At 39.0% G+C, this 17,372-nt stretch overlaps 1 protein-coding gene across 2 annotated transcripts in view; it reads right to left on the bottom strand.

The window, feature by feature from the left end:
- Window positions 1–3,364: 3,364 nt before the first annotated feature.
- The window catches only part of LOC130926842 (MOB-like protein phocein), a 32,129-nt gene continuing 18,121 nt past the window's right edge, over window positions 3,365–17,372 (bottom strand). The window contains exons 1-8 of one of the 2 annotated variants that reach the window (XM_057852123.1): window positions 13,917–14,021; window positions 13,340–13,402; window positions 10,925–11,025; window positions 10,787–10,829; window positions 8,603–8,689; window positions 8,441–8,520; window positions 8,263–8,374; window positions 3,365–4,236 (exon numbers count right to left, since the gene is read on the bottom strand). In XM_057852123.1, the coding sequence (XP_057708106.1) occupies window positions 4,102–4,236; window positions 8,263–8,374; window positions 8,441–8,520; window positions 8,603–8,689; window positions 10,787–10,829; window positions 10,925–11,025; window positions 13,340–13,402; window positions 13,917–13,976 (681 nt within the window). In that variant the 5' untranslated portion in view covers window positions 13,977–14,021 and the 3' untranslated portion in view covers window positions 3,365–4,101. Of the gene's footprint in view, window positions 4,237–8,262; window positions 8,375–8,440; window positions 8,521–8,602; window positions 8,690–10,786; window positions 10,830–10,924; window positions 11,026–13,339; window positions 13,403–13,916; window positions 14,022–17,372 lie in introns of those variants that run through there. The other variant, XM_057852127.1, reaches the window with a different exon arrangement.

Genomic DNA, 17,372 nt, shown 5'->3' with positions numbered 1-17,372 from the left:
TAATTTAAAATGGTTTATATTATATACAGGTTTACCTTTCCAAAATGGGTGAAAAAAAATATGGTCTTAATTTATTTTTGTACTTCCTTCCTAGTTCCCCAACATAGAGCTGAGTTTATGGTTGCCATAGATATGCCTTTGACTGTTGGGGGCTGGCACAAAATATCTTCTACGCCGAACAGTTTGTATTTCCCGGTGGATTCAGACGTCGCATGGATTATTGCACACGAAGTCTTCCATGAAAAAACAGGAAAACAAGTTGCAATTTAAAAAGTTGCCTTGCATAAAAGCTGAAAAAGTCATTTCTAGTGTTTAAACAGGACTTGAATTAACAAAATGGTTTAACCCTCATGGCAAAATCATGATTCAGCTTGTTTGGTATTTTTTAAACAAATATTTCCTCTTGACACTTCATTTGAATGAGTGAAAACTATAGACCCTATTCACGTGACGTCACAGCCACGCCCCCGCGCCATGTTGTCCGTATACTCGTCGTGTTAATGCATTAGCGCTTCGTAAATTCCTCCTATTATGACGTGTTTTTCTGCTCGTTAACATTAATAATCAAAATGGTGAAGTCGTGTGTGGCGGTCGGTTGCAAAAACAGAGAAGATAGACGGAGAGACTTGAAGTTTTACCGTATTCCGAGAGACCCGGAGAGGAGACCGAGATTGACTGCTGCAATTCGACGAGAAAACTGGGCTCCAAACGACTACCACAGATTATGTAGTAGTCATTTTATATCTGGTAAGATGAATTTAATATATATTTAGAGGGTTTTGGGCTGACAACCACAATTAAGATCATTGCTCGGCTAATCACCGACAACATACACTCAGACGTTGTGAATGAACTACCTGAAAATATATATTTATAAGGGGATAATCAGACAGTTGTCATACAATTAATTTACAATTTCACTATTGAGGTCAAAAGCCAAAAAATAAATTCAACTAGGGACAATCTGGAGTAGTGCTATCGCACTTCATATTTATTACATATTATATATGTATGTAGTGAGAGTGCTATCGCTAAACCATATAAACATTAAAAGCCCTAGTTCCATTAACAAATGACATGAAATACATTAGACTTGACAGTGGATGTTAGCAACAGTGTTGTTAATCTTACTGAAAAAAAGGAATTAATTATAGTTACAAATTACTTCTCCCAAAAAGTAATTGCGTTACTAACTCAATTACCTGAATGTAAGAGTAATCAGTTACTTGGCAAAGTAATTGGTGATAATTACTTTTTTTTTTTTTTTCCCTCAAAAAAAAAAAAAAAAAAAAACATTGGCCACACTATGTGAAGTTTTTTGTGGAGGTTTTTGGTACAATTGGCCCGAGCCCAATTCTTTACCCTAATTTACCCTTTACCCTGAATCAACTGTTAAAGGTTGTTAAAATTGCTCCCATTATTGCATTAGTTCCCTTCTCTCTACTTTCGACATATGAAAGTTTTAAAACTGTTTCATCATTTAAAGATAGATTCAAGTCAAGATTTAGGCATCAAATACGGATCTGGCGAATGGATAAACTGAAGCTTTTCCACGTAACGCCTTTTATGCAACGCATCCAATGAGTTTACAGCGTCAGATAACACCGGGGCTTCCATGAATTGCTCTATAACTTGCACGACTAATTGAAAACAATGAGAATAGATCTAAAAAATAGGTACAATATGGCGGCCGGATACAGCGACACGTCATTTTGTGACGTAGGTGAGTAGACAGGGGTCGGTAACCAAAAATGTTGAAAGAGCCATATTCAGCCAAAATGACAAAAATATGTCTGGAGACGCAAAAAAATTAAAAGCCCGATAGAAGCATAATAATGAAGGCAACACATGTTGCATGTATCTACTGTATATTAGCCTACTATCAAAATGACTAAGTTGGCTATAAATACACATAATGAGCCTTCATAATTAAATGTTTATTTTCCTTGCAGTGCATTCTATAGAGAATGACGCACCACGTGACTACTTGTTGTACGATACTGACTCAAGTTTAACTTCATTACAATATTGTTTATTTGCTTTGATAAAATTTAAGGAATGCAATGAAGAAATCCAAATTTTTGTCATTTTTATTTTGAAAATTCGAACCAAACATACAACAAAATAGAATCTGCATAGCGTGCCCCTTATCTAAGCAACAAACATAGTGCAACAAAATGCAGCCTGCACCCTTTTGAAAGAATAAAGTATACAATCAGCGTTCACATACCTGCATAAAAGCGCAGGGTGTTCAATATTGATCACATCACACAACTCATCACAGGTATGCTGCCGCTGAATGAATGTCCCTGATTTGCTGATGGGTGACGTTGCGTGCCATTTGTATCACCCTTTGTTTCTGTAAGAGGCATGTTTTTGATTTTCTGTATTATCTCGGTTTTGTTTTTGAAATATGCAAATAGGTGTTCTGATATGTTCATGAATGACTCCTTCATTTTCCAGTCACCATCTATGAACGGTTTTCCACGCTTTATTATCTCCCGGGTTGCAACAAAACTTGCAGCAGTAATGGAGTTCGGAGATGCAATCCACTTTGGAAATCTACTTTTGCACTCCTGTAATTTCTCCAGAAGTAATGCAATCACACTTACTGGGTACTCGGCTACAAAAGTAGTATGCCTTCCCTGGAAATGTCTTTCCACATTACTCCTTTTGTGATATGACAACTTCTCGCTACAGAGCAAACATTCAGAAAATCCTTCGGCATTGGCAATGAATGCAATTGATTCGGCCCAAGAAACATTGAATCCTCAGTTCTGTTTTTTCTCGTTTTCCCTTTTGGATCCATTCCATGGCCCATCATATAGCCGCCGATTTGTTTACAACAACCGCCCTGCTGATAGAAACGTGTGTCACAGGCTGTGACGAAAATCTTTGTTGACAGAAATGTGGAAATGTAATATGTATTTTACACATTTTTACAGCATTGGAAAACGTTAAGATTGTTTATGTCATGTTTGTCCTCCTACAGAAACCATGTTCAAACAAAAAATATATTTCCCGCCAACTTTTTCCATTTTCAAACATTTTTGAAACGCTCCAGGGAGACACTAGGGCAGCGCTAAAGAGCTGCACGCGGCTCTCAAAACACGGGTTGCAGACCCCTGGTTTAAGAAAATGATATGAATATGCTTGTGTTACTCTATGAACAAAATGTGACAAGTGCTATAAGTATAATTTGCTATTCATTTATAAATAATAACTTCTACAGTGTTTCAGCAAACTATATATATATATTTTTTTTTTTTTAAATTTTTTTTTTTATTGCTTGCGCGCTCCTAGTTACACGTCCCTTAATCACCCAGGGGCAGGCCTGCCTACAAAGTGTTAACATTCACACACATTCCAGAATAATAAGTCTTTTATTAACAGACGTGAAAATGTCACAAACGGTAACAAAGTTCTTTTTACTCAATTTAAAAAAACATAGTAAGTGGATTAGACATTTGATAAAGCAAAATAACTTAATTAGGGTGACGGAAAAGAATGCAAGATTTAAACACGACCAATGTTATGCCTTTTAAGCAGACTAACCAGCCACGTTATGAACATCAAGAATACCAGGAGCACACTTGGATAGCTACGTCGCTGTTTGTCGTTCACTAACGCACCAATCATGCCTACATTTGAGGATTTTTTTGGGAGTGGCATCTTAGTAACTGCAGTCACCGAGTGACACCACTGCTTCTACTCCGCACAAAATGACAGGCGACAGAAAAGCAAAGAGCGGAACTTAAGCGGTAGAAAGGGGGGGAAAGGGGGAACAGTGAAGCACCGTTAAAAAACAAACTAAAACCGGCTATTATTTACATAGGGGGTGGCTCTCATAGTGTGTGCCGATGTCAACAATACAGAGAGATAACTTTTTTTTGTTTTGTTTTTTTTTTGCAATTCCAGCTGCTCAAAAGATAAAATGTTCCCTAGAGAAGTATGGTGCTTTATTTTTTGACTAAAATGTCCCGCAGGCTTTCTTTCACAATGGAGCAACAAGGTGCCAGGCAGGAGGTCTTAGTACGCTGTACAGTAGTGTGTTGTAGATGTGTGCGTGTAGATGTGGGCGCGCTGCCGGGCACCCTCCCCTCAGGCCTCACTCTCGCCAGCCGACGAGGTGTTCTGCACCTCCTCCTCCAGGATGGGCACGATCAAGTTGTCCTTAGACATCAGGTTGTACTTCATCACGAAGCGCGTGAAGCGGTGACACAGGAACGTTTCATTCTGCCCACGTAGGGGGGGGGGGGGGGGGGAAAGTGATGACATGCGTCTCCAGTTGATATCATTTGCAAAATTAACAACAGTAAATTTTGAGAATCGCAAATTTAACCTTTAACTTAAAAGACTTGTAGGGTCTAATAAGCCACAATTGTTCTTTTTTACCAAAATATGTTATTAGAAACACATAAAATACTGCCACTGATTTAAAAATCAATCATTTTTAGTACGTTTTGACCTACTGAGGGCGCCATATTTAATGCGCGCAACTGACGCTCGGGGTGATGACGTAGTTTGTCACTGTCACTACACGAACACTACCGGTGTTCTACAATTCCTTCCAATGCGGAGAGACATCCAACACATGTGCACATCACTTAAAATCAGCAAGTACTTACCATTTGTATTTTGTCTTTTATTACCTTTTCATTGCCTCAAAATACTTATTACATGTGTTTCTCTCATACTTTTAAGCATATTGTTTTCTTGTAGTAGCTTTAAAGCTGATTGTTCATCTGTTGACCACATTAGTTACGTCACGTAGCGTATTTAAATCACCTTCATTTGATATTAATACAATTAAGTATATTCTTAAGGCATCTTTAGTAGGTTCTGTCTGTATGCATCTAAACAAAACAAGCTAAAGCGCACGGTAGTACTTTGGGTGTCTAATTCGCCTCTTGTATGACGTTTCGCCGGTGTAGCACGTTTTGGGAGAACACAGTTTTTTTCCCCCTACTCTCGTCTCGTCTCATCCTGTCTTTCCTGTTCATTTTGCTTTTACTGCTCGTTTTGTGAAATATAGACAGTTCTGCTTAGGCATGTGCCGGTTACCGGTTTCAAGGTTTACCGTGGTATGAAAACGTTACGGTTTCAAAACCAATAAAATTTTCCGTCATACCGTAGTACGGTATTTGCTATTTTACATGTCTTGGAGCAGCAGCGCTCACCCCTCCCTCTCCGGTTGTTGCTGTGTGTGCCAGTGACCTTATTCTGCTAGACAGCTGGTGAACCAAAAAAGAAACACTCCAAACAAAAAGCATACTTTTCTTAAATTCATGAAGGTCTAAATTCATGGTAACTAAAATATACAAAATGAATACATTTAAAACGTTGTACAATAGTATTTTACACATGTGAGTAGTTTCATTAACACAAGCAAAACAGAATTTGGGGAAGTCATCATATCCATGAACACCATGAAAAAGTTCACCAAAAACAATACACAACTTTTCCTTTCAATTTCAAAATACAAACTAAAAATTTATAAAGACGAATGTTAGCATAATATTAGCTGGGAGAGCAACTTTGTCGAGGTTATAAATCTCACGGCCCCTAAGAATCAAGCTTGAATGAAGGAAAAAAGGTTAGCGTCAAAGATCGCTAATTTAAACAGATGATCTTGCCTTACGAACAAATGCACGTTCGCTGGACAAGGAGAGGTCTCACTCCCAGTGATTTTTTTAGATGAAACCTTTACACAACAATATTTACATTTTAACTAACTTAACCATTTTTAACTTATTAATTTATGAATTATTTATGTTCTTTTTAACACAAAGGTATGACATGTAGACTAGAGTTGACACTGGCTGAAAATGGCGAAACTTGAGCTTTTCCCCCCTCAAAAAAAAAAAAAAAAAAAAAAAAGTCGTACAGTAAATATTTTTCAATTTAATCTAGAAGTGTTTTTACTTTTTTATAGAAATTAATTTTGTTCTTGCTCTAATCTTGAGCAACCTAAGCTGTGGCTGTGGGTAGTCTATAAATTCTATTTAATTTTATTTCAAATATTTTTGTTTATTTATTTTAATGTTATATTCATGTTCCAATTTGCAAATATTTTCTGAAAAATAAAAAAAATCCCAGAAAAAAGGTTTTTTTTTGTATTTAGTTTTTTTTTAACCCATACCTCTCAAAATAATACATTTTGGAGCTATAATTGCAACATCGTGAAACCGCTGTATTTTTTCTCACGGTTATCGTACCGCCAAAATCTCATACCGGCACATGCCTAGTGCTGTCATGTTTATCAATGTTCCTCACGGGTTTAAATTGAAAGGACTGAATAGATGACATGTTGATGTCTCTTGAGTCATACTCTGGAAGCCAGGCAGTGTAGCCAAGTGACGTCACCGCTCTGCGACGTCAACAACAATAGTGACCAACTAGTTAAAACTAATTTTACAAATTGTATAAAAACGAAAACATCAAGAGGGGTTTTAATATCAAATTTAACTCATACTAATGTTTATCTTTTAAGATTACAAGTCTTTCTATCCATGGCTCCTTTTAACGTAAACACTGTGTAAATAGTGTTAATATTGTTATTAAGGCTGCAACCACAAATTGATTAAATCGATTAAACGTGATTATTAAATTAGTTGCCAACTAGATCCAGTGTGCCTCCGTCAGATGTGAGAAAATGAAGCCAATATTATTTTTTGTATTCTTTGTGGATGAGACGTTACCACTTAGCACAGAGCACTAAGCTAGTTAGCAATTATGCTCATCAGTGCCTTGTTTGTATTGTGTTTTGGAGAATCATATTAGCACTTGAGTTATTTGTTAGATAGTAACACACACATAAACCCATTTATATAACAAGAGTCTCCTTTCAACACAACCTCCCATTCAAATTGTAAATTGTCATACAAGAGAGTGCTTTGAAATTGGATTTGGATTGTATTGATGAATAACTGAAAAAAACACTTGGAAAATATATTTTGTATTCGCATTTAATGCTCTTTAGAAAGTGCAATCTTAGCAAGCCTTTGTTTTACATCTCCTAAAATTGATTCTGCAATGCATAAATGTTCCTAATCAGATTACTTGATTATTCGAACTAATTGATAAATTAATCGATTGCTTACCTAATCGATAGCTGCAGCCCTACTGCACGTACACGAGTGGCGAATGAAGAGGACCCTGGGGTACATACATAGACATACCTTAGAGGTCCCTCTTAGCCAATTGGATGCCAGAAAGATGCTAAGCAATAGCCAATGGCGGAGCAGCTATAAGTATGTTACATTCAGTAAACTCTGGGAGCTGCGAGTAGCAGCCCACACTGCATTTTTGCTTTTCGTATCCTGAAATTTCTTTCATAACAAGAGGCAATAATTTCCCATTGAGGTGTGTCGTAACCTGAAAATTGCAAATTCGTAAGTAGAGGTAGCACTGTCAAGTTAGGCAGATATTACAATTCTGCTAAAAAAATGGCTCGGGCAATTATGCTATGGGGCTAAATGTACGTCATCAGTGCTATTAATTCTTTATCAACTTTAGAGTCCACTTTCATATTAGACCAAGAGGACCAGGGTCCGGGTTGGAGCGGTACCTCGCAACAACACTTGCAAATGACGTTGAAAAGGTTCAGTATTCACACAACGCCAAGAGAACTTTACGATAGCATCACATAGACGAAAGGCGCTTTTATTGATTGGACAAATTCCGAAGAGGAAATTGCTCCCTCCTGGGAGGGGAGAGAGCGTGGACTGCTGTGACGCTGCACATAATGTAGTATAAGCGCACCCAGGTCCGATTGCATTCACAAGCGAAGCAGGGTGCGCTTAAAGCGGAACGAGACCCACGATGTTTGAGCAGACCAGAGTTTGTTGTGTGTTCACATTTACAAAACGAAGCGGACTATCCAAGATAAAGAACTCTGGTCCATTTAAAAAGGACCAAACAGCGCTAGTGTGAAAGCGCCCTCAATGGCGGCCATATTTCCCTTTTTATTTATTTTGATGTTATTGACTAATACTTTTATTGATTGATTAAAAATACATTTAAAATCATTGTTTATTATTAAAATTGAGACTTTGCATCTACATATGTAGACATTACATTTTGGGCCATGTTGGTCACACTTTTTCCTATACCAACTGTTAATACTGTGGCCTACATGACCCTAAATACGATGTCCAAAGTTTTGGGGCATGTCCAAAGTTTTTTAATTACCAAAAATAGTCACTTGCAATATAAATGGTTAAGAGATGATTTTGGTCTCTATTTATCAAAGATGCACACCTCATATTTGTCAAATATCTGGCGGTGGTGGAAGTAGGCATGAGAGAATATCCTATAGATGCGGCGACACACCGACCCCAGCTTGGCCACGGAGGACTCCTTAATGCTCACCCTGCAAAACAGATGCATTAAGCTTAAACAAAAAAGAAAAAGGAAAATATGTATGAAAGAAAGCCACCTGCTGGGGAAGTATTTGTTGCTATTGAGAAGACAGGCAGCTCCGTCCAGCGTGTGCCTGGTGTAGTCGATGGCGGGGCACTGCACATGCGTCAAACATACAATATCAGCACAAGGAGCGTGTGAGCGAGGGAGGAGGCTTTGAAGGTAGGTGAAGACTTGCCTCTTTGGGGTTCTTGTGGGCGGCGCATAAAAAGATCCATTGCTCGGTGGCCGTCATCTGGGTGCATGTGTCCGGATGGCACTCGCTCTGGAACACAAACGCCAACAGCCATGTTTCAAGTTTCAACATTAAAACACTGCTTGTTTAATGAATTGAAAAACCGAAGAATTTCTTTTTTTTCTGACGTGTAATAGTGAAGTAAACTGTCTATAAAAGCCAGTAGTGGTACCTCTACTTACGAATGTCTCTACAAACAGAATTGTCAGATTAAGACATGCCTCAATGGGAAATTATTGCCTCTTGTTACAAAAGAAATTTCAGGATACGAAAGTCAAAACTAAAGTATGGCTAGTGCTCGCAGCTCAGATTTTACTGAACGTAACATACTTATAGCTGCTCTGCCATTGGCGATTGCCTAGCATCCAGTTGGCTGAGAGGGACCGCTACTGTATGTGTATGTGTGTATCCCAGCGTCCTCTTCATTTGCCCTTTGTGTTCTGACAACTTTACATGAATGTAATAGTCTTTATTCTTGTTTTTTACATTATGCATAATTCTCATTTTATGTTTACTGTGCAATAATCTAATTGTAACAGGTGTTTGTTACACGTTTTGATGCATTATAAAAGATTTATGTCTGAATTTGGGGGGGCTTGGAACCGATTAGGGCATTTACACGGAAAACGCGTCTCTACTTACAGAATTTTCAAGTTATGAAGCTACTTCCAGGACCAATTAATATCGTAAGTGGAGGTACCACTATATTTCACAGAAATGCCCTATCATAAGTGTTTCTAAATACCTATACTATATTAGCCAATCAAATACGAGTATCCTAGATTGTCAGTATTACTCGTGATGTCAGTAGTACCCCTTGTTCTATGTGTCGATCAGGGGTCGCGTTAACCGGATATTTTCCGTCGTTGACCGGTTTTTTAAAACGGTGACGGAAAAAACTGACGTCCGTCCGTCATTTTGACAGGTTGCAATTCACACCCCAGACCACAGGGTGGCGATATTAATTAGCTATTGTCTCTCTTAATGCATGACGTCGTTGGCACTTCTGTCAGAATATTGTAGCGTCACCGGGGTCTGGCGGCGGCAGCGTGATTGACACATCAACGCGAGGTTCTTATTGGTGCACCCGGTGTGCCAGTGCGTCATCCAATTGATGGACAAGATTGCCGCCCAATCACATGACGCCACAACTCCGCCCCCCTGACTGGAGCCGCCATATTGTGTGTCAGCTGTTCATGTTTACCGCTACGTACATGCCTCCTATTACGGCGTGTTTTTCTGCTCGTTAATATTAATAATCAAAATGGTGAAGGCGTGTGTGGCGGTTGGTTGCTGTAACAGAAAAGATAGACGGAGAGACTTGAAGTTCTACCGTATTCTGAGAGACCCGGGAGGATGAGAGCGAGATGGACTGCTGTAATTCGACAAGAAATCTGGGCACCAAACGATCACCACAGACTATGTAGTAGTCATTTTATATCTGGTAAGATGCATTTAATATATATTTAGAAGATTTTGAGCTGACAACCACAATTAAGATCATTGTGTGACGTTGGTGATTGGGGTCTATATCATTGCCTCTTTTTCTTTGGGGGCGGAGTTGTTGGCGGTAAGCAGAGTAAAAAGGGAGAAAAATACCACGACTCCCGTGTCTAATTTTTCGCCGCCAAGCAAGCATTACAATATTAATTAAAAATGAATGAAAACTAAATACTATTGAATATGTCATCATTATCATTTTAAAAATTTAAGTGACCGGTAAAAATAGACTATGACCGGATTTTTATGACCCTGTCAGTCAAAATGACAGACAACGAAAATGTCTAGCGCAACCTCTGGTGTCGATATACAAAATTAACACTGATTATATGTAAGTCATCCATTTAAAATACATTTTATACATTGATTTTGCTATTTGAAAAAAACAAACATGTCTCAGATGGAGAAAAAAAAAGACAGTGACAGAACAGGTACAGGAACTATAAAAAGTGTGTGCACCATTTTTTAAAGCTTCTTAATACCCATGTTTAAGTCTATTAGCATTTATGTGTAACAACTGACATCACAGGGATCTCAATGACTACGCTCATAAGCGGTAACATTTTTTTTTTCACATTACGTTCATTACAAGATTTTCCCTGTAACGACAGTATGTTTTCCCCGTACCTGCAGTTTGACTGCTAGTCCGTTCAGCTCCAAGCAGAACTGCCTGTAGAAACACCATAGCGAGTTTTACTTGCAGTATAAACCTTAATTATAGTATTTTTTTAGTGCCAGGTGACCACATCATCAAAATATTCCTACCTGAGGTGTTCGTATTTCCACACCCCCTCATCTTGGCCCTCTGGCGGTTCCAGGATTTTGTCAATGTTAGAGCAATCTGAGCGGATGTTCTGCTGAATATACTGGAACACACAACACCAACTGGATTGGATCAACCATACAAATAACTCATTTGCTGCCATTGCCGCTGATAGGCATCCAATTCAAATGGATTGGATGTCTGTCGCCCTTAATGGCAGCAAATGTGCATTAATAGTGGCTTAAGCCCAAGCATTTTTGCCTGAATGACACTCACGCGCGTATAGATCATTAAATATATGGCTATAGGTTCGCCAGAGTTTGGTAGTAACGCCTTACCTTTACTCCGTTACATTTATTTCAGTAACTTTTTGAGAAAAATGTACCGTATTGGCCCGAATATAAGACGGCCCTGATTATAAGACGACCCCCTCTTTTTCAAAACTCAAGTTTGACAAAAGAGTTTTTGAACACCAAATTAATTTTTACTAACATTTTTTTTTTTTTTTTAACTAATTTTAGTTGACGCCTAATAATTCACAGAAACATTTTGGAACACTTAAATTCTTTATTAAAGTACAAATAAATATGTAAAAAACAATAATTATCACACATGAACACTGAAGTCAAATGCTGATAAGTAGGCCTGAACGATATTGGAAAAAAACTATCATTGCGATTTTTGGGGAGTTTGCGATATTATACGAGAAACGAGAACATTTTCACCACATAACGAATAGCTCAGTTCGGGATAGCTGCACTGTTGACAAAGAAAAACAGTTTGGTCGCGCTGCCTAGCAGGAGGGAGAGTGAGACTCTGTGGTGCTGAAAAACATGAATGTATGTTGTTCTTAAATTCCGATGCTCTGAAAAACGGCGCCATCGGCCTTAATTTTTATAACTCAGTTTAATCCAGGATCTGAACACTTGTTGCGTTCATGAAGTATACTACTATATATAATAGTATTAAAATAATTACAATATTAATTGCCAATCATATTTTTTTAAAAAGGGTGTCATTTTAAAGTTATTCTTAGTGTAAAATCTGAATTCTGTAGTATTATAGTATTTACATATTATAGTATTAATTCTGAAGTATGTGGGATTAACTCCAAAAATCGTTATTTATATGAAACACGGGATGTGCTTTTATTTTGAAATGTTTACCGGAAGTATGTTCGCTAAACCGCAAACAACTTTACACTCCGCAAAAAGCACTTTTCGTCATTGCTTGTGGTGTCACTAATAAGATTTTTTCTTCATTTTTTCGTTTGCAAATGCTGTTAACCAGCGATTTTTCATGTTTGAAGTGTCACCTTTTAACCGCAAGTTTGCGTTTTGGAAAAGACTGCCAATGTTTTATAGCAGGCTAAAGTAGTCTTTTTTCACTATTAGTCTCAGTGTAGCAATGCTAACGTTTTACAGTGTTTAATATAGATGTGTTTCCTTATTTTGTATGTGTGAACAGTAATTCTACGGCGTGTTGTTCACCAATAAACTTCTGGACACAACAACTGGAGTCTCATATGTCATCTACACGCACGCACAAATGTATGCACGCACGCGGTGATAAAACACAGCCGTGAAAATTAGCGCCCTCATTTTTTTTTACCTTGCGATAAATGAACTAATTGCATATCGCAACAGGCTTAGCAACTTCAATAAAACATGTCGTTAGTTAGTTAGCTCGACTTACGACCCCCCCACCCCAAAAAAAATTCCCATGTCTACATATTTTACGTAGGTCACCCTTTCTGACTTAAAAACAGCGAATTTCGCCGAAAGGTGAGTGATTTTCATGCCTGTATATTTCCTGTCATTCTCTGCCTGCGTGGGTTTTCTACAGGTACTCCAGTTTACCCTCACATCCCAAAAACATGCATGGTAGGCTGATTGAACACTCCAAATTGTCCCAAGGTATGACTGTGTGCGCGAATGGTTGTTCGTCTCCTTGTGCCCTGCGATTGGCTGGCAATCAATTCAGGATGTACCCCACCTTGCTGCCCACAGTTAGCTGGGATTGGCTCCAGCACCCCCGTGACCTTCCTGAGGATAAGCGGCTCGGAAAATGAAATTCATTTTCTGCCACACATTGCTGGTACGTGAAGAAAAGGCCCATATCCCACCTGTCTGTGGTGCAAAAAAGGTTGGGGACTACTGGGCTAGAGTACAGTATAATCATAGCAGTTTATAAAGATGAAATAGTGCTGAGGGAAAAAAATATACCATTATTTTTTATCTGACATTGTAAGCAGTACCTCACAATGTTACTCATTACTTGAGTATTCTTTTCAACAAATACTTTTTTACATTTTTGGATGCCAACTTTTACTTTTGAGCAATACGGTATTATTTAGAAGAGTAACGCTACTCGAGTAAAAATTTTGGCTACTCTACCCACCTCTGATATTCACCCACCTGTTGGACAGCCAGGGTGCTGTCCATCTCCTCAAATGACTCATCCGGCCAGTTGTAGAAATCCTAAACAAGGGGAAATGACGTGATTAAGCGACAAGACGAATGCTACTAAAATAAGACCAACACGAAATCCATTCCCTACGAAAACAAACACACTCGAAGAATATCAAACCGGTCCAGTGAGAAATGTGTTGACGTTTCAATTATGCCTCACTGCTAAAAAGTTAGCTTCAGGCTAGCCGGGCTATGACTGCTTCCTGCAAAAATAACACATTCGGAGGGATCTGTGTTGACAGGAGAGCGGCTGTTTACTCTAGTACATTTCTATTTGACTGCGTTCACGACAATGTTTATACATGCAAATTTATGGTTCGGCAGGGGATAGTGACGTTGAGTTACTCCAGGAACTAGACGGAGGAAATGCTATTTTGTTAGCACCAGCTCGAGCCTTTCCGACTGGAAGTCGGCGACCGTCAATTTCGATTCAAAACTACACCAGTCTGGCAGCATCGAGTCAAGTCGTGTACGTATTCCATTCTCGGTGCTTTTCGCCCTTTCCCGGAAGCCGAGAACGCACCTTTGCCTTGGTTCCAGGCCGATTCCTCCTGAGAACTGCAGTGCCCTCCGCCATGACCATCTCGACAGAATACCCGGATGTGGGCCAGCCGCTGGATTGTAGTGGCTGACGGACATTACACAACAACATTACAACGCAAACGACACTGACGTCGAAATAAATATTTATATAATGTATTATTTATTTCAACTATTTTATTTGCATACTTGTACGTTACATCCACGTCATTTTAATATTACATAACTATTATATATAGGGTGACCAAACGTCCTCTTTTGCCCGGACAAGTCCTACTTTCACGTAGTATCCTCGTCGTCCGGGCGGGTTTTATAAATTCATAAAAATATCCTTTTTTTATGATTTTTCACGGGACCAATAGGGAATGGGACGTACTACGTCATTGTTTGGACGCGCCTCCATGCTGATAATATGCTTTACTTCCGGTCCGCCAAACTCAACGGGGATTGAAACGTGTGGTAGTGCTAAGCTAATTTCTTCGGTGTATTGGAAAGAAATTATGGGTGTGTATTGTTGTGTTACCGGGTGCAACAGCGTCTCCCACCCACGACAAAAAAGGGTAAGGAAAACTGGACTCACTTTTCACCGTTTTCCTTCATGGAGGACCAAATATCAGATCACGAAGGCACGACAGATGACTTGGGTCGCAACGGTTAGTCGGAAAAGCATTTCTTTTTATCATATTTCTGCTGGAATGAGAGTGTGTTCCCGTCATCTCTACTCTTGTAAGTTGAACGATTTATCCACTGTTTTGGTTTCGATACATTTTTGTTTTTTTTACCATTGTGTAACCTGTTGTGTTCCTAGGTAAACCTGCATATGAAATGCTGACAACACATCCCGATTGGTCACCGTCTGTCTTCTTGGATTATTTGACAAAGAAATTTGTTTCATTTGTCTTGTGTCGGACTCAAACAAGCCCCTGCAGCAGACGCCATCTGGGTCTGCCCTTCTTGTCAATGGACTGCGGGCTTTTATCTTGTGAAAATGCAAGAACTTAAATGCACATATTTATTCTGCCTGGCTATTTAAGGCCAGTGATTTTTTTTTTTTAACCACTTTGACAAAGACACGTTTCATTGTAATATTGTATATATTCTATTATTTCTTTATAATATATTCTTGTTTGCTCTAATGTAGACTTTAGACTGTCAATTCAAATAGTGTTGGAAAAGTTGCAATACCTAAAATAGAAATGCAAGAACTGTAATGTACATATTTATACACCTTTATTTACCTAAGGCCACTGAATTTTTTAAAACTGCTTTGAAAAAGACAGGTTTTGTTGTGATCTTGTATTTATACAGCTTTTAATAATGTATTATATTATGTATTATAATATTTGCTGCCCCCTGTCAGAGTGCGGGCCATTTTGCACTAAAAGGATTTTAAACTGTCAGTTCAAATATTGTGTTGGAGAACTTGCAATACTTAAAATGGAAATGCAAGAACTTTAAAGCACACATTTATTCTGTCTGGCAATTTACCTGAGGCCAGTAAATAGTTTTTTTTTTAACTGCTTTGACAAAGACACGTTTATTGTAATATTGTATTTGTGTATTACTTATAATTTATTATATAATATTTGCTGCCCCCGTCAGAGGGTGGGCCTTGTTTGCACTAATTTAAAAAATTTAAACTGTCAATTCAAATATCGTATTGGAGAAATTGCATTACTTGAAATAAATCTATTGCAACTTATCAGTACCAGTTCTTGTCTACAACACTGTCCAAACATTGTCAATGCATATTCCATATAGAATAACAAAATTAAATCATCTGACTTTGTTATTATTACACCTGTTTATTATGAAGAGCTGAAGTAAACAAGCAATTAACAGTTTGTCAAGAACTTGTTCAAGTCATGTTTTTGTATTCACATTTTATTGACTTTTCACAACACTTGTGCTCATGTTTGGAAGAGCACAGCAAACAGAAGTTTCAGCGTGCACTCTTCGCCTTTCCAACCTCTCATAACGCTCTGATGTAGTGCGCTTGACCTCAGAATAACTCAAGAAGAGAGACGGTGACCAATCGGGATGAGTTGGCAGCATTTCATTGCAGGTTACCTAGGAACACAACAGGTTACACAACGGTTAAAAAAAAAAAAAAAACGTATTGAAACCAAAACAGTGGATAAATCGTTAAATTTACAAGAGTAGAGATGACAGGAACACACTCTCATTCCAGCAGAAATATGATAAAAAGAAATGCTTTTCCGACGAACCGCTGCGACCCAAGTCATCCGTCGTGCCTTCGTGATCTGATATTTGGTCCTCCATGCAGGAAAACGGTGAAAAGTGAGTCCAGTTTTCCTTGCCCTTTTTTGTCGTGGGTGGGAGACGCTGTTGCACCCGGTAACACAACAATACACACCCATAATTTCTTTCTAATACACCGAAGGAATTAGCTTAGCACTACCACACGTTACAATCCCCGTTGAGTTTGGCGGACCGGAAGTAAAGCATATTATCAGCATGGAGGCGCGTCCAAACAATCACGTAGTACGTCCCGTTCCCTATTTGGAGAGAATCCCTCCGGCCGCTGGGTGGCAGCAGTTGACATAGCTCCTACCAGCACTGGCTCCTACTAGAAGGGAGGGAAGGTATGGGGGGCCGTTAGGGACATAATTCAGGATTACCTTTCACACACACTTATCAAACGTTCTCACACACTCTATTGAAACATTTTCTGCGCACGTATAGATGTGAGATTCTCGCACGCATACATGTGATATTCACGCACACATACATACGAGACGCGTGCACGAATACATGTGAAATATTTTTTGCGCACGCATATATATGAAATCCTTGCACGCTTACATGTGAGACCCGCGCGCGCATATATATGAAATCCTTTCACGCTTACATGTGAGACCTGCGCGCGCATGTATATGAAATCCTTTCACGCTTACATGTGAGACCAGCGCGCGCGCGCGCATATATATGAAATCCTTTCACGCTTACATGTGAGACCAGCGCGCGCGCATATATATGAAATCCTTTCACGCTTACATGTGAGACCAGCGCGCGCGCATATATATGAAATCCTTTCACGCTTACATGTGAGACCAGCGCGCGCGCATATATATGAAATCCTTTCACGCTTACATGTGAGACCAGCGCGCGCGCATATATATGAAATCCTTTCACGCTTACATGTGAGACCAGCGCGCGCGCATATATATGAAATCCTTTCACGCTTACATGTGAGACCAGCGCGCGCGCATATATATGAAATCCTTTCACGCTTACATGTGAGACCAGCGCGCGCGCATATATATGAAATCCTTTCACGCTTACATGTGAGACCAGCGCGCGCGCATATATATGAAATCCTTTCACGCTTACATGTGAGACCAGCGCGCGCGCATATATATGAAATCCTTTCACGCTTACATGTGAGACCAGCGCGCGCGCATATGTATGAAATCCT

The sequence above is a fragment of the Corythoichthys intestinalis genome, chromosome 12 (genome assembly GCF_030265065.1).
Source record: "Corythoichthys intestinalis isolate RoL2023-P3 chromosome 12, ASM3026506v1, whole genome shotgun sequence".
Classification (NCBI taxonomy): Eukaryota; Metazoa; Chordata; class Actinopteri; order Syngnathiformes; family Syngnathidae; genus Corythoichthys; species Corythoichthys intestinalis.
The sequence above is the reverse complement of the archived record's forward strand: the minus strand, read 5'-3'. Positions and strand labels throughout refer to the sequence as shown.